The sequence below is a fragment of the Volvox carteri genome, assembly GCF_000143455.1.
Source record: "Volvox carteri f. nagariensis unplaced genomic scaffold VOLCAscaffold_41, whole genome shotgun sequence".
In the NCBI taxonomy this organism is placed as follows: domain Eukaryota; kingdom Viridiplantae; phylum Chlorophyta; class Chlorophyceae; order Chlamydomonadales; family Volvocaceae; genus Volvox; species Volvox carteri.
The window spans coordinates 334361-352487 of record NW_003307584.1 but is presented as its reverse complement, the minus strand read 5'-3'; the positions used below and the strand labels follow the sequence as shown (position 1 = coordinate 352487).

The window sequence follows — 18127 nt, the reverse complement described above, 5'->3', positions numbered from 1 at the left end:
TGGCGGCGGCGGGCTGGGCCGCGGCGGTGGTGCCGGCGGCGCCGGTGGCGGGTTCGGGGGTGTAAACGGCATGTACGGCGGGAACGGCAGCTCCGGGGGTAAGAACGGGACCTTCCAGTCGGGGGTATACGGCATCTGCGGCCTGGGTGGCGGCGATCTCCCTGGTGGCGGCTTCGGCGGCGATGGCGGAATGTTGAACGGTATGGGTGTGTAGTTCATGGAGAAGCTCAACTGCCGTACCGGGAAGGTGGGGAAACGAAACATGGAAGTTAGGGTTTCGCCGAAAAGAAGGGTGGGGGATATGCATGAAAACAAAGTAAAATGCATGGAAACAACAAAAGGAAGAACTCGGCTCGAGGGAGGGACGGGGAGGGACGGCGGGGAGCTCTGGTGGGACCTGGGGAGCTCGGGCGGATCCAAATCTGGATCGGATCTGGATCCGAATCTGGATCCGAATCTGGATAATATGCGGTGGCGTAGCAGCCGGTGCACAGGCAAGGCAATACGTTAACATGGGCAGTGAAACACACACAGAGCCAAACGATGTCTAAGACGTGGAGGGGGTATCGAGGTGCGGGAAGGGCTATGGCGAGGTTTCGGCGGCCTCGCGAGATTTCACCCCGGAATACCTGACAAGCCCCCAAAGCGGATGTGTGCGTGTGTGTGTGTATGTATGTGTGTGTTTGCGTTTGTGTGTGTGTGTGTGTGTTGTGTGTGTGTATGTGTGTGTGTGTTGTGTGTGTTGTGTGTGTTGTGTGTGTTGTGTGTGTTGTGTGTGTTGTGTGTGTTGTGTGTGTTGTGTGTGTTGTGTGTGTTGTGTGTGTTGTGTGTGTTGTGTGTGTTGTGTGTGTTGTGTGTGTTGTGTGTGTTGTGTGTGTTGTGTGTGTTGTGCGTGTTGTGTGTGTGTGTGGGGGGGTGCGTGCGTGTGTGCGTGTTTGCGTGTGTATGTGTATGCATGTATGCATGTGTGTGTGTTTGCGTGTGTATGTGTGTGTATGTATGTGTGTCACTCGCCTGAGTTCCGTAAGTATCCGGGTCGTTGATGTTGCACATCGCGGGGAAGTCCGTCTGCGTAGCAATTTCACATACACGCATACATACATTTGCACAAACACACATACAAAGCCAGACCCTCCCCCCCCCAAAAAAATGCACAAACCAACAAACGAAAAAAGTGTATGAATACACACAAAGTCCAGTGATGTGAAAAATATATTGTTGTTGCTTTTGTTGAACAATCTAGCTGAGCTCGTTATATAAATACCGGTGTCCTGTACGGAATGCCTTGTACGGCATATCCAGCCAGTCAGCCAGCTCAAACTCCCCCCCCACACACACACACTCCCCCCCACCCCCCCACCCCGCCAACCCACCTGGTACGTCTCCGTCAGAAATGACACCGTCACTGTGTACGTGATGGGATCGCAGCCATTGTCACCGGAATTGTTTGGATTCAGCGTCTTGGCCTGTACGGCAAACGATATGCAGCTTACGTAAAGAGAGCCTGCGGTGAGTTAGGAGCGGGGGGAGGGGATCGGGAAGTACGTGTCAGAAGATGCGTGCAGGGCTATATACCTTACGGGAACTAGATAGTGGCTAGACAGCAGCTAGGTAGTTTTAATAAGACATACGGATCTATACCACACATTCCCACATCCCCACCCACCAACCCACCCGCTATATCTTTCCCTCCCCCCCACATATACACACAAAGTCCCCGCCCCACATACATACAGAGCTACCTGAGCTGGTCTGGCTGATGGTTCGATTCCAGACGGTGCCGTTGGGGTGACGGATAGACATACGGATGAACGCTCCGGGCCTGCTGGGGTCCACCACCGCCAGCCAGGGGCAGTCCAGCTGGAGGGTGAAGGTCAACAAACCGCTGATCTGTGGAGCGGTGAGGAGCGAGGAGGGAGGGAGGTTTCAGGAGCCCTAGCTAACTGTACGGCACACGCACAGCACCCACTACCACACAGTTCACCACACAGTTTACCACACAGTTTACCACACAGTTTACCACACAGTTTACCACACAGTTTACCACACAGTTTACCACACACTACTACACACTACTACACACCACTACACACTACTACACACCACTACACACCACCACACACCTGCATGAACGCAATCATTTGCCCCACTTTGGCCTTCTGGGCGGTGGTGAGGTTCTGATACCCAATATTGCGAGGGCGGACCTGAATAGCCACATAAACACCAGCATGCAGGAAATTCTTAGAAGGGAGGAAGGCGGGTAGAGGTCAGAGCGGGTAGAGGTCGGAGCGGGCCTTCATTACTCCGTGATTGAAACGTCTGTTCGTCGGTCTGTCCGTGCGTGCGTGCATGGGGGGGAGGGAAACGAGCATTCTGTGACACCTTTTTAATAAGAGAACCTTCCCCCCGCCGCCAAGTGTGTATGTTTGTGTGTATATGTGTGTATGTGTGATGGGGATTAAACCCTGACTAGTAGTGATATTGCACGTCAGCCTGAACTAAGTGACGAGTGCGTGTTAAGGGGACGGAGAGGCGGAGACTCCCGGAGAGGTTGTATGTGGCAATGTGTAGCCCTTCCTGACAGCCCTTCTTTCTTTGCACCCCCTCCCGCCACCGAGTAGAACACCGTCACGGCAACCACCCTATGGCGCCACTTAGGGGGCGGGCGGGAAAGGGGTGGGGAGCAGGAGAGCTCACCGCATCTCCGCAAATCGATTCATCCGTCACATTGCCGAAGTAATAGTACCTGCATGTCATATGAAAGAAAGTACGACATTAGAGGAAGACGCGTCAGGTACGGCAGATCAATCAGGTTCATCAAGTTACTAGGTGGTTGGGGTTATGCAGCCAGCGCGAAGCGGCACATCCTCTCCCTCCCCTCATCCTCCCCCCCCCCTTCATCACCCCCTCCCAGGCCCCTCTCCAGCCACTCACGGTACGGAACATTTGTCGTAGTCCCTGAAAAAGTTGTCATCACTCTGCAGGGCACGGCGGGTAGGGTCGACAAGTAGACAGACAGACAATTTGACAGACAGACAGCCTGGCAAATGCTTCTCTAGCCCTCTTCCCCCAACCCTCTTCCCGTTTTACAGCTTGTATTCTGCCGTATAGCTCGCCTCCCACCTCAACATCACCACCACCGCAACCACCATAACCACCACCGTCTCACCGCACAAGGGTTCTCATCATCCGGATTCTCGACCTGACATGGGAAGCACTGCCCACTTGCTGAAGTCAAGCAGTACGAGTGTTCTCCTACAGTGACGAGTTCGCGACGGGGGATATCCACGAGATTGAAGCGACTGCCAACAACATCGGCGTCTGTCGCAGTAGCCCTAGCAGCAGCAGTAGCAGTAGCAGTAGCTGCTGCTGTAGCCTCCAGGTCCGAAAGCACCAAACCGCCGTCGCCACCGACGGCATGAAACTGGTGGTTCTCGCTGCCGCCGTCGCCACCACTGCTACTGCTGCTACTGCTACTGCTCTTCACACTGCTCTTATCGCTACTGCCGCTGGTGCCAGTGCTGCTGCTATCCTTGCCGCTGCTATCGCTGTTACTATTGCTGTCGCTAGCAGTGATGCTGTGGCTTCCCGTGCTGCTCCTTGCCCACTGCCACAGCGGGTGCCCGGTACGGCCGTACGGGTCAACGTCCGTATTCATGCCATACTCCGTATCGCATCTAGCACCGCTGCAAGCACCCTCAGATGCGGCCGCAGTAGGTTCGCTGGCTCCGGAACTCCCTTCTCCCTCTCCACCGTCCAGAGAATGGGCCAGCGTGATAAGGTCCTGATGGTCTGTGCGGGGATGCTCGCTGAGGTCAGGAGCAGAAGTATGATGGATAGTGCTAGGTGGTCGTACGGTGGGATCATGTGTGTGTCCATAATCTACATAAGCGCCAGATAGATGAGCTCTGTCAAGCCATGGTCGTGCGACGCCCGTTGACAAGTATGCTTCCGACGGGAGCTTCGCATGCGTACCAAGTCTCTGCTCTCCGGAATAGCCTTGAGGTTGCTCAAGCGCTTCAATTTCTTCACTTTCTGCTGATGTTAAGGTATTATCGCCCTTCCCGCTGTAATCCTCGTTCCTCAGGGCCGGCATGCCCATGAGGTCGTATTCGGCAGGTGACGTGCTTGAAAACGCAGGCAGAATCAGTAGGAAAGCTGTTACAATGAGCATACGGCATAGCATGTTTGCACCGTGAAGGGCCTTGCCGTGTCTCATCTCTGCGACTGTATGTCATTAGACGTCCCTGGTCAACAGAAAGCTCCAATTGCCAAATTCTTGTCTCATAAATGGTTGAAAAACGTTGAACAGATATACTTATGGGTGACAATATGTGGGAGCAGGTAAGGAGTCTATGCCATCACTCCTCTGGGTCCTTGATTGATCTAGCTCGAAACTGTCTTGTTTGCAAGTCACTTTCAAAAGTATAGCTATACAGTCAAGAAGAAGAACGACAGGCGCCAGGGCTTCTGGTACAGAGTTACAATGGGTAGCCTCTTTGGCCCACAAGTGTGCGGAAAAAGTTATATTCAGGCATCATTCGGCTATAACCTAAGTCAATGTATGAAAAGGGCGTGTTACCTAGCGTAACGTACAACCTGTTGAAGTTGACATGAAGCCCACCTTCACCGATGGGCCTGAATGATAGAACGGCCTATATAGAAAATTTCTAAATCATAAATTATATAAGTGATGATTTCCTTACTTTGGCTACACTCGTAACCATGATGCGGGCTTGACAATTTCTGGTTACGGCATAAGTTTCGGTTTTGCTGTAACAACCAATCAGTTTGACGTGGTTATATGGTTGCACATATACTTACAGCTGTATCGTAATAGGCGATGTGATGGGCGAGCTAATAACGGCCCAGTTCTTATGCTTGTGGAGACCAGAGCTAACGCCGTCGTCGACTAAACGGTATTGCAAACCGCACACATACTTTGCTTTACATTATTTAAAACTAAGCTGTTATAAGAAAAAGCTACGAAGTTTTCTAGGTAGCGTATTTAGGCTTGTTACAAATTAAGCGCCGACAGCTGAAGCAGGCTGAAGTGACCATGAGGCGGTGCGTGAGGGTCGCCTAGACGCCCCATTGCCAGCAATGCAGGGTGCAGTCGCCTTAACACAGGACCCATACAGCAGTCCCGTCAACTCGGGACTTGCACGCGGTCGATCCCGCGGATCCTCGCGCTGAGGTAGCGCACACTCCGTAATAAGCGTTGAATCCTTTTCGCACTCTTCAAAAAGTTAGATTGAGCGGGCTCCGGCACAAAGAGGAGGCTTGAGTGACAAGAAGCACCGACTACACATTTTCACGAGGCAGCGACTTTGACGCAAGGATAGGATTACTGTTGGCTTTCCCAGGCCGGAGCGAAGAGCCAAAGTGTCTTCATCCTGTTCTACGTATTGCGTTACAAAATATGCGTACGCCAAATTAGAGAGCATTACGAAGTGGGCGGGCTTGGGAAAGCTAAGCTCGCCGAGACAACTGCATGCTCACGCGCCGTGAGAAGGTTATAGGCCTGTGTACAAAAGGTTGTAATGCCACGTTCTCCCCTTGCAGTGAAATGCACTACAGTTAACCGTTAACCGTTAGGGCCGTTTCTGGCCGTTACAGCGGCTGTTGCGGACAGCAGGTGTGATTCGTACGGTTCCCATGTGACTTCGATGCATAAAAAACATTTTCCATGCATATTCCTGCCATTGACACGTGTACGATTACATGCGAAACAAGCCCGCCCACCTGGTGCAGCAACAGATCGCTGTACTACAGTGCTGATGGAGTTGACACTCAACTCGCACAAGTCACCACCATCGTCTCCAAATCTCACCATAGCATGCCCGAGTCAATGCAGCAGCCTGTTCGCGTCCATCCCCTACGTCACCCTTACACAGGCCATACACGGCAAGACATACATACAAACACGTCATACATGAACGCCTGTGATGCGGCTCACTATCGAAGTTAAGGCAGTCAAGCAGCAAATTGAAAAGTTGAAATGAGGAAAGGCCGTTTCCTTGGCGTCCGGGTATTACTCCCCGCTAGGGGTGCTGAGTGTTGGTGCTGAGTGTTGGAAACTAGCCACTTGGCAAGTGAGAACATGTAACAACACCACACCACAACACATGCAGGAAATAGCGCACCAGCTGATGTAGGATAAGACACCAACAACCGGCCCGTTGAGGGACGCACTTTTATCATATCGTACATGTCGTATATGTCGTACACTGACTGTTGGCCAGCTGCATGTGTTCTCCCCCCAAGGGTTCCGTCAGGGGGGGGGCACGTCACGATCCATTCAGTACCTGAGATATAATCTAAAATCAACATTCTCATATAACGTGGGCTTTATCTGTCACTATCGTAAAACAGCAACCGTTCGGTTCGCTAATGGTTGGTAAACTACACGAAGCGCGCATTTGTATTTTAACAAATAACCAAAACGCGGCTGAATAAGCGGATTTGAGCTTGAAGATAGAATTTTATTAACTCCTTTTAGCTCCTTATCCAACTATGCAGCTGCAGCTGCTACGCTAGGCACACATTTTCGCGCTATGGGCCGGCTTCCAATAGCCAGTTAGCGTCCTCTAGGTAGGGTAAGATACCTGGCGCTTCAAGCACTCCACTAAATGTGGACATTGTACCCATTTTACGTGGGTAAAAGTCACGTGCTTCAGTTATGCCGGCTGTAATCGTACGGCCTTTTCCTTTGCTTAATTGGAGAGCGATTTAGTGCGGGGCAGCGAGCCATGCCACCCACCCACATGCACTGATAGCCAAATTTTGCGTAGGTGATAGCGCTAAGGTGTTTTGATGTGCAAAGTAGACCCATTCTGTCGTACGAAGTCCAGGTGTGGGAACCGCAGTTTATTCTCCAGGTCGTTGTACGACCACCCGACGCGCTTGGTCCTGGGCCTCCTGGGCCCCAGAACCCCCCAACAGAACCCTTAAGCAAATTAGTTGAGAACAGGAGTGCGGGGGATGTCAGGGGGTGTCGGTATCTGATTTCGGGTAAGGATCCTGCTACGGTTCTGATCTGATTTTGAGTTTCATCTTTATACACAGCTTTTCCTCCAGCAGCGCCTGCTCTGGCACAGTGCCGTACCATTGCTGTAGACGCAGCAGCTCGGCAGCGGTTTCTCGTGACTCCTCGAGTCCTGCGCGCGCTTTTGGCGCTCGAAGGGCCATAGGCAGCTGGTCTCTGGGTGCTGCACAGTGAGGAGGGAGAGGTGCGATGTTGGGATGACCGGGGGGATGGGACACAGCGGAGGGCCAGTCGGAGGCGAGGGGAAGGGAGGGGAGAAAAACGACATGATTTGGTTAAAACTGCAAACAAAGAAGATACCGGCAGTAACACAAAACAAAAAACATAATTATAGAAGGAAAAGAGCCACAGAGAACGTGCCCAAAACCCAAACCCCAAACCAACAACTCAAAGCTTTCCCTGCCCCACCTGCCACCAGGCTGAAAGTAGCCTTTCTTCGTTAGGAACGATAACAAACATCATATTACAGGCCGCTAATGACGTGACGGTTAAGAAAATCACACGTTATACTTAATTGTTTTGGTGCGGGTCCGAAGACCGCCAAATATTGCGGAAGGTCCCGAAGAACACGTCCGACGGGGAAGGAATAAGTTTTCAACCAGCAATAGTCGCGCCTCGATTAGATCTGATAGGCTGCGACATTGCCCCAAGCGCAAAGATAAGCTCTTCGGAGGTCAGGTAGCCACCAAACTCAAACCCTTAACAGAACCTGGAATCCTGCGAACGATGGTGGGCCCGCGTAACGACCATATAATCTCCTCTCATCTCCCGAATTCCTGTGCCTTCTTCCCGACGTGGATTAGCACTCCTATTATAAAACAGCACTTACTTGTTTCTATGCAGTACGACAACGGACTGGCAAACAACGTCCAGGACGTCCGGGCGTTGCTGCCTTTGAGTCGCGGTCGAAGGTGGCGTTTACGGTGACGACGATGACGATGAGGAAGGTGAGGTTGACCTGCTTCTCCTCCTGCTCCTGCTCCTCCTGTTACTGCTGCAGCTCTACCTCGAGCTGCAGCAGCAACACCCGTACGACAACGACGGTGTCCCGTTCATTGTCCGGTAAGGGGAAACATGAGCCCAGTCCAAGCCCCCGCCAGGAATAACAATAGCTACTACTATCGCCTGCATCAGTGGACACGGCTGCCGGGGGGGCTGCGCAAGGTGGAAGGACAAACGCCGGTGCCGGAGCCGCTGCTCCATGGGTCATTGGCGGCGGCGGCGGCGGCGGAAGGGACCACAGGCCCGTGGGTCATTCAGATCGTGGATCTTATCGAGGCTCAGCGAAGGTAGGCAGGGCCGCCGACGACCTGTTGGACCAGTGATTACGGAACGGCTGGACGCAGTGATGGTGGTGAAGACGGTGATGATGGTGATGGTCGTGGACGGTCCTGCTACTTGGAAAGGTCTCTAGGGAGAATCGCATGGTCGAGAGCTGCAACGCACGTTTCTGAAGCATCTCTTTTGAGTCAGGGGGGATAATCCGGATAGCCGTGTGTTGTTTAGGGAACCTAGTCAATGGTCCCTCCACCTTCACTGAGCCTCACTTATTTACCGTTTTGCAACAGGGTTTTCCTTGCGAAGCGGATATTGTGTTTCACGATGTTTTGCGCGAGGAGGTACGTTTTGCAGTACGTGGTGGCAGATTATACTGCCACCAACTGGGTTGCCATGATCCTGAGGGCCCTCAGGTGCTCAGGGCACTTCCCGGTGCTGCACCCAGACCAGAGAGTGAAGAGGGGAAGGTCGATTTCATTTCCTCGAACCCGATCCATGTCGTCAGATCTGTCATGGAAACGTTGAAGAAGGGTTTTGATGGTGACTGGCAGAACCCACATCTTATTATCACAACCCCCGGGAACTTGTGTCGGACGACAGCAAATCAGGGGTTAAGATGTGCCGGCATACCCATTGGATGGGAATGCCGAAACACACGACGTGCTACATCCCTGCAAAGTCATACTTGACACTGCTGCGGTTTCGCTTAGGGGCGTGGCCTTTGGAGGTTCGCCGACCCGGCAGTCGGTCGCGCCAAGGGCGCTGGTGTAGGGTCTCTCGCAACATTAAATAATTATGCAGTAGAAGATGAGTTTCTCGGGTGTCCCGCGTACAACGACCTTCGGGAAGGGCTCCTCAACCCCTAGGTGTAACGCCAGGCTGATACCGAGCCCGTGCCTATTATGAGTTCTGTTAGGGAATTATATGGTCAGCGCGGACTTGCACAGATCACACACAACATTTGGATGAGCCGACGCATGCTGATAGCCGAGTAGTAAGCCTGAGGTCGCTTATCCTATTTACTGCTTTCTCTCGCAGATGGGGATCATAACCCATTTTTTATTTTTCATATTTTGTTTCTTCCTTCTTTTCGACTACGCTAGAACTTGCGGTCTGTGAGCCCGCGTCTGGGCCTTACGAGCTCTCGCGGGCTTGTTACACAACACAACATAACATAACTTAACGTTCTAATAAACTAAACATCTGATATATAGTATAAAAATACACATTTTGATTTGAGCATGGACGGAACATGGGCTGAAATGGCCAATAGTCGTTCCTTTGCATGCGTTGCATTTGCACAGCTAGTTAAAACGCCAAACGCAATTCGTTTTGAAGGGCTCTTATCCTGAACTGTCAAAAAGGATAACAAGATCTCGCGAACTTACCACCGGAGGTCACTTCGGTGGTAAGTTCACCATGCATCGAAGCAAACTGCGTAAAGCATCAAAACTACCACGATTTGATTTGGTTTGATTGATAGCTAAACTTGCATACTTTGGAGAATTGAGCTCGCGCGAGTTTACCCTGAGGACGGGCAAACTGTGGAGGGCGGCAGGCGGGCTCTGTTAGCTTAAATATGGCTATCTGTCGCGTGCTTCAAGTGCCCAAAGTTGAGCCTCTCAGTTATCTTAAGGGAAGCACTTGTTGCAACTCCAGTGAGCTCCAATGTCATAACCCAACAACTCAACTGACTTCCTAATCTGACCCTTGTTTAGCTTCGTTTTCCTGCCTGTCTATCAACCTATATCTGGCCCAAATTGCAAGCGCCCAGTCAATCGTAACGCGCATGTAACTACCAATCGTTCGTTACGAAGCTTACAACGCACCGCTGTGGGGACCCTCGGCAGGGTGCGCGGATTCCACATTGCTTAGTGGATATGTTACCTCACTCCCGAAATGCAAATGGTGCATAGCCAGGACAAGTTCCCCCTTCTGCTATCCTACCTTCCGGGCGCCTCTTAGAGCTTATTTAGGCGTTTGTGATCTTTCTGGGGGAATTTTCAAAGTCTTCCCCTTTTTTTAAAAATCTGTGGGCGGGATTCGGATTCCTTGAAAGCTTTTCGCCCTCCTCTTCAGCTGCGTGTGGAAGTGGGCAGAGCTGTTACAGTCGAGTTGCAGTCCGAGCTCAGCAAGCTCCGAACCGTCCTATGTACCACACCACCAAACAGCAAGGAACCCAGGATCGACCACAGCACTGCCATAACATTGGACGAGTCAACTAGTGACTAGGCCAGGGTCATTACCGTTTAGTGGTTCGTGCTATCGGAGTGAAAAAAAATCCTGACCCAACAAAATAAACAAGTCCCGCAATCATCCAAGCGGCGTACAGCACTCAATACCAATGACGACTTCAATAGCCGTACCGCCGTACACAGAAAGTCACTATTAAGCAATATATCTCTCAGTAGAAATCCCTCCAGCCAGCCAAATCAAAGCCTACCAAACCCATTTATTCACAAGGTGCTCCTGATTTTCCACAGAATTAGGAACAACCCTCGCAAGACCCGCAATTCATTTGCCATTCCGTTCGGTTCTACACATGTGTTTTGGAGACTGTACGACCCCCCTTGCGGTACCCCCTCCCCTCCGACTCATTACGTAAGCCACGTCCAGCTTCACAGCCGCCACAGCCCATTCTCCGAGCTCCCCCCCACCCCCCAACCCCCCCTCTATCTACCTGTTAACCCACGAAACCCTCCCACGCATATTCCACGCTGCAATTATACTGTTTCACCCAAAAGACAAGTGCAGCAAACACCCGCAAGGAAGTCTAGGAGGGGAGAAGTACGCGCTGTGTTTTGTTCATGATCCACCGAAAAGCGGCAGCAGCAGCAGCAGTAGCAGTAGCAGTAGCAGTAGCAGCAACAGCAGCATCAGTTATTCTGTCCAAGGAGTTAATCACTGTCACTTATCGTCGCAATCCCCGCAATGCTCAATAAGGGCCCGGGCTTCTCTCAAACAAACGCCCCATCCACAAACGCTATTTTCTCTCCTCAACCGCTCCCCATTTCCTTCTACGGAAAATCGAATTCCTGCAACCGCTCTTACCTTTCCGTACTACTGTCGGCGGCGTGGAATGGGACGAGCAACGCGCGACCCCCTCCACAATCGCCAGCCCGGCACACAGGTGACGACAGGCACAACAACGAGTGAGGAGCGATATAACAAAAACATCATCACGCGTCCTATATGTGTTTTCACATCTCTTACCTCTCTTTCTTTCTGTCTGTCTCTCTTTCTGTCTCTCTCTCTAGAGAGAATGACGCCATACGCGATGGTGGCCACCAGCCGGCAGAAAGACCTCGGGGCGAGCTTGGCCGCTTACTTGATGTAAATCCAAACAGCCAAACAAGGCGGTGAGTGCCACAGCGACCGCAACTCAAAAGAGCCAAGAAACCGTCGATCGATCTCTCTAAATTTCCATCTCCGCCTCTTCACCGCTATTATTCCTATTTCCATCCGACCCCCTCTCTTCCTCGCCTTGACTTTGCGAGACTCTCTCTTCTCTTCTCCCCATCTCCCCCTGCTCTTGAGATTCCGGAAAGGCCTCTCGTTTCCTCCGTCCTCCGCCGTTCCCCGACACAATCGCAAAGGGAGGCGTGCACCTGCCTGTAGCAACGCTGACAGGGCGCGCGCGCTGGGCAATTGGTGGGTGCGAACCCGAACGGCAGTGCTGCCGCCCTCCCAGCCACAAAGCTGCTGCCCACGCATATGCGGCCACATGCCCTGCTGGTGCGCATACCCAAAGCCCCAAACCCAAACATGCAAGCGTCCAAGCTAGTACGGAGTACGTACTTACTTATACACAAACAAACACGCACAAAACTCCTCCGACTCCGTCACGCGAGGGCGAAACCTCCTGCGTCACGCGAGGCAGAGAGACCGCTTCCTGAACAGGGGGTTCCCAGCTTGCGCGCGACTTTTTTCCTTCCAATACTTCTCCCCCCCGAAAAAGCGTGACGCAAGTTTATAACACCTGTAAAAAACAGAAAGAAGAGAAAGAAGTCGCGCTACCGGCGATACAAACCGGTGCTACAAACATACAGATGAAGAACGTGCAGTAAGGGGCCCGGAGCTGGAGAAGGAGCTTTCGGATTAAAACGCTCGACCGCAACAAAAAAAACGGCTGCGCTGCCTGCTGGTCCTCGTTCCTCCTGGCCCCTTTACACATACACCACCAACCCCAGCAGCACCTCGCATTCCCGCCGTGTTTGCACATCCACAGCCCAACATCACCCACACCCTACAGCCCTTTCCAACGCGCGACACGAATCGGTGATGGCACAACCCTTGCGAGCCCCAGCCTTGCAAAGCGAATCCCACCTTCCCACCCTCCAACGCATCACCTGCTCGGTCGGGTGCCCCCCACCGTACCCCGCTCATGCGAGAGCATTGGGGATATCACCTAAACACTTCAACAAAAGAAAACTCCTTCAGATTGCCGTTCAGTGAAAAAGTGCCCCCTAAGTGCCGGTTTCGAACAAGGGACTCGAGGCCGCGTGTAAAGCTCGGGGGCGAACTTCATTCTCACATCACAAACCCCTTTCTCCTTCCTTACCACCCGCCGCCGCCCTTACCACCCGCCGCCCGTGCTCTGATTTTCGCTCCTAGATGCGCCAAGCAGACAAGCAGAACCATAGGCCCGAGTGTTGGCTAGGTTGCATGGTTCTGGATCAGAGTCGGACCGTACGAGGAAAGATGGATCCCGACAGCTGAATTTAAAAATATCTCAAACAAAAATATTTAGCTCGCATCATCGTGACTGGTACTTCTTGAACTGCATGGTAATCAACGCGAGGAGGAAAAAGACGATGAAGAACAGCGCCAGGAAGCCCATGTACCGCCATTTGTCCACGTGTGCAAGGCTGTAGTACGACAGTACGGTTCCGCCTGTCGTACGGTCGAGAGTGTACGGCAAGAACAACGAAAGCAAAGGAAAGGAGGGAAGTGGCGGTGTTATGTTGGTTTAAAAGACGGGGGGAGGACCTTTCCTTTTTTCCTTCTAAGGAACATGATTTCAGAACTTAAATGCCTAGATAACCTCCCTGCCCGCCCCCCTTCCACTCTAACTCACCGAGCCACGACGGGTTGTTGTCCTCGAACTGGTTCACCATCAAGGAGCCCCAGCTATAGCGCAGGAAGTCTGGAAACATCCCAAATATCCGGGGGGTCAGGGGGTTGGGGGGTCAGGGGTTTGGGGGGTTGGGGTGGGCGGCACCGCATTGGTTAATTGAAAGCAAAGCCCGGAAAAGAATGCAACAGGAACCCCCCGCGGGCGGATACGCCCCACCACCCCCCCGGGTCCCCGGGCATCTAAAACAGACAGACAGACAGACAGACAGGAGGGAGACAGCACACCGCCTGGAAGCTCTGGTGGGATTCGCCCTTTCGGTACGGCCTTCCCAGGCCAACCCTACTGCCATACAACCCAGCACAACCCGGCGGCGCATACCTTCCAAATAACATACCGCGCAGCCAAAAGGTACACCATGGCCAGAACACATAAGAGCAGCCCTCCCCTCCACCCTCCCCTCCCCTCCACCCCCCACGAAAGCGGAAAAAGGAACCCGCGATTCGCAACAAGCCTCGCAGCCTGGGCAGGATCCAACCAGAATCAAACCAGGATCCAACCAGAATCCAACCCCCCCTCGGCACCCGGACCGCCACTCACCAATGTATGAGTACCACTTCCACCATCGCGGCATCTCGTGGAAGCGGAACAGGAAGCCGCCGAAGAAGAGCAGCGTGACCACGTAGGTGGGCAATAGCGCATTGGCCACATCCAGATTGGGGGAGATGGCCGCCACAAAGTATGCCAGCACAATGCCGTTGGAGAGGGTGATGTAATAGATGAGCCAGAAAGTCACCCACTGGCCTTGTAGCTGAATGCCTGCATGTACGGATGTACGGATGTACGGATGTATGTACCGCCGTAGGGCAGCGAGCAGTGCGGCGCGTAAGTGCAAGATGCTTTGGTTTGGGATTATCCAGGATTTTATAAAGATACTGCACAGATATTATAGCACAGGAAAAAAACCTCGAGCTCCCGGGAGGGCGGCGAGGGGGGGAGGGGACGGAGCACACATATTCTTGTAAAACTTAGGGTTAGTTAGCATTATGATTTTTAGGGTTATTGCGAAGGAAAGAAGTAGGTTAGAAGGTAGAAGCTACAACAGGTAACCATCACAACGGGCGGAAGAGCGAGAGAGAGAGGGGGGGAGAGAGAGAGAGGACCTCGACCAGCCGGCAGAGTTGGGGGTGGGGCTTGGGACTATATCTAAACCCCGCAATCCCCAACTTGGGGTTGAACCGCCAGTCCAACCACCCCCCCACCCCCCCACCCCCCACCCACACCCACACCCACACCCCACACACCCCCACCCCCACACACCCACCGTAAAACACGTAGGCTGAGATACCCAGCGAGGCCAGTCCCGCCAGCAGCAGCTCGTCTACCATCTTTGACAGCAGGTACGTCACCACCAAGTACAATCCGTCGTTGCGCTCGCGAGTGAACAGGTTGCGCTCTGACGGCGATGATGGTGGCGGTGATGATGATGGCGGCGATGGTAGCGGCGATGGTGGCGGCGATGAAGGTGATAGGAGAGGAGGTAGGGAAATATTAACAAGGTGCAAAGAGATGGCGAAAAAAACGAACAGTCGGGGGTACATCAAATGCAGTGAGAGCGCAGTGCAGCGCTTGCAATGCAACGCTGCACCACCACCGCTCCCCCCCCCTCAGATCGCACCTAGCACCAGCGCGGGGACGTACGCAGCGGCTCCGAAGGCGGGCAGCACACACCACATAAACAACACCGCGGCAATGTTGACGTAGTTCGACTCGATGAACTCGTCGCCAATGCCCAGGTACAACGTCATAATCAACAGACTGCGTATTTTTGAAATAAATAAAACATTTTTGTAAAAGTTTAATTCGAGAGGCAAGAGAGGCAGGGATAAAAAAACATGTGCGGCGAACAGCAAAAAAACACGAGTTTCCATTAGGCAACCGGTTTTTGGGTGCCCCAAAAAGAAACATGAAGAATTTTTTACGGCCAAAAAATGGAAGTAGCAAGGTAAAGCTGTTGTGTGTTCGGCGCTGCGCCACGCACGTCTGCATGCGTTACGCACCTGATCAGGATCTTGTCGCCGATTCGAGGGCCTAGGAACTCGCCATCCCGATAGTTCTTCGAAGTGCGGTACTGCAATAGGACGGTACGGCGAAAGGTCTTATCAGGTCGTGTCCCAGGCCGTGTTGCGTTGTGTTGTCGGGACTAGGCGGTGGCGGTGGGGCCCCAGCGACGTGGGGTGGGGTGGTTATTCCTGGTGTAATATATTCAATCCCATGTGGACATACATACATACATACATACATACATACATACATACATACATACATACATACATACATACATACAAACGTACATACGTACGTGCACACATACATACATACATACATATACATACATATATACATACATATATACATACATATATACATACATACATGAGTATATACATACACACATGTCCTCCCATATTGCCTCACCTTGACTAATGTCTTCAGACCCCACCACCACGGGGTCACGGTGGCCGAGCGAACTGCCAACTCCTTTGGGGGGGAGGGGGAGGGGACAAGGGGAGCGGGGGAGAAAGGGGGAAAAACATGGGTTTCATACACGCGAGGGGAAAACATGGGTTTCATACACGCGAAGGGATAACCCAGAAGCAGGACCCCAAGAATAAACCTCCAATGCGCGGAGCCCGTGGAGGGTACTTGTGAAGGGAGTTAGTTCTTGGATTTTTTTACTTTTTACCAGCAGCAGGGACACGAGCCCGATTTCTCGACCTAGCTTGTCATGCCTCTGTCGTACGGACCTTTTGGATATTCTCCGGGAGCACGTCGGCCGACTCGGACAGGTACTGATCGATGCGGGCGGCGTTGTCCCGGAAGAGCTCCGAGCTGAAGGTTAGTCAGGAAAACGACATTCGAGGACCCGATCGTTGCGAGGAAAGAGGAATATTATTCTTTATTCTTTATTCTTTACATTATTCCTTACGCAGAAATAGCGAGAGAGGAGGATGCGCGAGTATACAACATATATGGCACGTAAAAGTTGCGGGAGGACAAATAAACCCTGTGGGACAGAAATTCGTGAAGGGCCGACAAGAAGGAAAAAAAGAAAAGCGGAGGATGCGATGGCGGTGGTTCGCAATGGTGTACATCTAGCTGCTTTAATTATCCTCCCCCCCCCCACACACCCCCTTGATACATATAATATCACATCTTTGAGCCACAAACCAAAAGATTTCAAGAAACCGACTGAAGGGAGCACACCTCGGAAAAAGAACACCGGCACCCTCCAGGGGTATACAGGGTATGAGCTACAACCCCTACTAAAGCCAAACAGCTGCAACCCCCGTTGTCCCAAATAGAGAGCTCGTCATCATCCACCCCCCCGTGTGTGCGCATGCATGCATGCATGCATGCAGGCACGTAGCCCGGCACCATCACCCCACCACGCAAGCTGTTGCCCTTCCCCCCCTCCTCCTCCTTCCTACATGCAGATTAGCTTTCCCCGAACTGAACTCCTCCTCCCCCAAACTCTCGCATCCCCTCCCCTCCCCTTCCCCCCTTCCGTACTTTGCATAGAAGTCCGCCATCTTGTCGCTCTCCCCGGCCAGGTCCGCCTCCGTGACCAGGTCCACCAAGTACTCCGCGTCGTTGTATCCGGGAAGGAACTCCTTGGGGTGCGGACAGCCCGACTGCGCGAACTCGATAGCGGAGTGGCCTTCGGGGGGTGTGTGAAGGGGGGGGGGCCAGGGAGGGGAGGGATAGGGGGGGAACAGGGTTTAGGAGGGTGAAAGAAAAGGGAAATACACAACAAAGGACAGAGAAGTACACATGCACGGACATACATACGCTGGGGGGGGGAAAGAGAAAACGTCCTGTACGGGCACATGTGCGGGGACAAAAGGGGACAATTTGCACATCGCCCTACATACACACATACAAGTTGAGGCGCCGTTAATCCGCTAGATTTGGTTGGATGCTGGTGGTGAGTTGCTGAACCCAACGAATACATTCTGAAGTCGGATGGGGTGAATGGATTAGGGTGGGAAACCACTCTCGCAGGGGAGAGCAGGGAACTGCCTCCAAGGGAAAGGGGGCCGCTGGTGAAGCTATACCACCCTGTAACATACATACATACATACATACATACATACATACATACATACATACATACATACATACATACGTACATACATACGTACATACATACACACTCCGGCCACTGCCCTATCTCCCCCTCTCCCAGCCCACCTCGGGGTCCGAAGTACACGACCCTCCCCTTGACCAGCATCATGACCGAGTCAAAGAGCGCGAAGCAGTAGCTGGTGGGCGAGTGGATTGTGGCGCATATGGTCACTCCGCCCGCGGCTAGGGACTTGACCATGGTCATAACCTGGTTGGGGTGGGGGGGTTTGGGGGGGAGGGGGCGGAGGGGGAAAGACGAACCACGAACGAGTGAAGCTGCTGCCAAGGAAAGAGTTTGGGGGGAGGGCAGGGGTTGCTTACTTGGTTGGGACTAGGACTAGGACTAGGACTAGGACAGGGCCGGACTAGGAGCTGCGCTTGTGTACTGATTTTCCATGGTAGCGGGGATCCCAGGTGTTGCTGCCATTGGTGTTGCTGTTGTTCTGTTGTTGTTGATGGTGGTGGTGATCATAGCGGTGGTGGTGGTGCGGGGAGGAACATGTGTGTATGTGTATAAAATATATAAAATATATGTATAC

General features: G+C 52.7%; 3 protein-coding genes across 3 annotated transcripts in view; 1 reads left to right on the top strand and 2 right to left on the bottom strand.

Annotated features, from left to right (window-relative positions):
- Nucleotides 1-4186, bottom strand: part of VOLCADRAFT_95023 (uncharacterized protein) — a gene marked incomplete at both ends in the record, with an annotated part of 20203 nt that extends 16017 nt beyond the window's left edge. Inside the window, 7 exons of the mRNA XM_002954159.1 lie at nucleotides 1374-1504; nucleotides 1743-1890; nucleotides 2124-2240; nucleotides 2698-2746; nucleotides 2935-2978; nucleotides 3170-3255; nucleotides 3754-4186. Of these exons, the coding sequence (XP_002954205.1) occupies nucleotides 1374-1504; nucleotides 1743-1890; nucleotides 2124-2240; nucleotides 2698-2746; nucleotides 2935-2978; nucleotides 3170-3255; nucleotides 3754-4186 (1008 nt within the window). The remainder of the gene's footprint in view (nucleotides 1-1373; nucleotides 1505-1742; nucleotides 1891-2123; nucleotides 2241-2697; nucleotides 2747-2934; nucleotides 2979-3169; nucleotides 3256-3753) is intronic.
- A 3794-nt stretch (nucleotides 4187-7980) lies between these two features.
- VOLCADRAFT_95022 (uncharacterized protein) lies at nucleotides 7981-9097 on the top strand (the record flags this gene model as incomplete). The annotated part of the gene is made up of 5 exons (XM_002954231.1): nucleotides 7981-7995; nucleotides 8049-8110; nucleotides 8149-8337; nucleotides 8617-8667; nucleotides 9037-9097. The coding sequence occupies 5 exons, from the start codon at nucleotides 7981-7983 to the stop codon at nucleotides 9095-9097; spliced, it is 378 nt and encodes a 125-aa protein (XP_002954277.1).
- A 3985-nt stretch (nucleotides 9098-13082) lies between these two features.
- VOLCADRAFT_95021 (uncharacterized protein) overlaps nucleotides 13083-18127 on the bottom strand; it is a gene marked incomplete at both ends in the record, with an annotated part of 8245 nt that continues 3200 nt past the window's right edge. The window contains 12 exons of the mRNA XM_002954158.1: nucleotides 13083-13219; nucleotides 13404-13472; nucleotides 14001-14219; nucleotides 14725-14856; nucleotides 15079-15218; nucleotides 15461-15603; nucleotides 15879-15941; nucleotides 16208-16292; nucleotides 16390-16467; nucleotides 16974-17121; nucleotides 17655-17796; nucleotides 17910-18031. Coding sequence (XP_002954204.1) covers nucleotides 13083-13219; nucleotides 13404-13472; nucleotides 14001-14219; nucleotides 14725-14856; nucleotides 15079-15218; nucleotides 15461-15603; nucleotides 15879-15941; nucleotides 16208-16292; nucleotides 16390-16467; nucleotides 16974-17121; nucleotides 17655-17796; nucleotides 17910-18031 — 1478 coding nt within the window. The remainder of the gene's footprint in view (nucleotides 13220-13403; nucleotides 13473-14000; nucleotides 14220-14724; nucleotides 14857-15078; nucleotides 15219-15460; nucleotides 15604-15878; nucleotides 15942-16207; nucleotides 16293-16389; nucleotides 16468-16973; nucleotides 17122-17654; nucleotides 17797-17909; nucleotides 18032-18127) is intronic.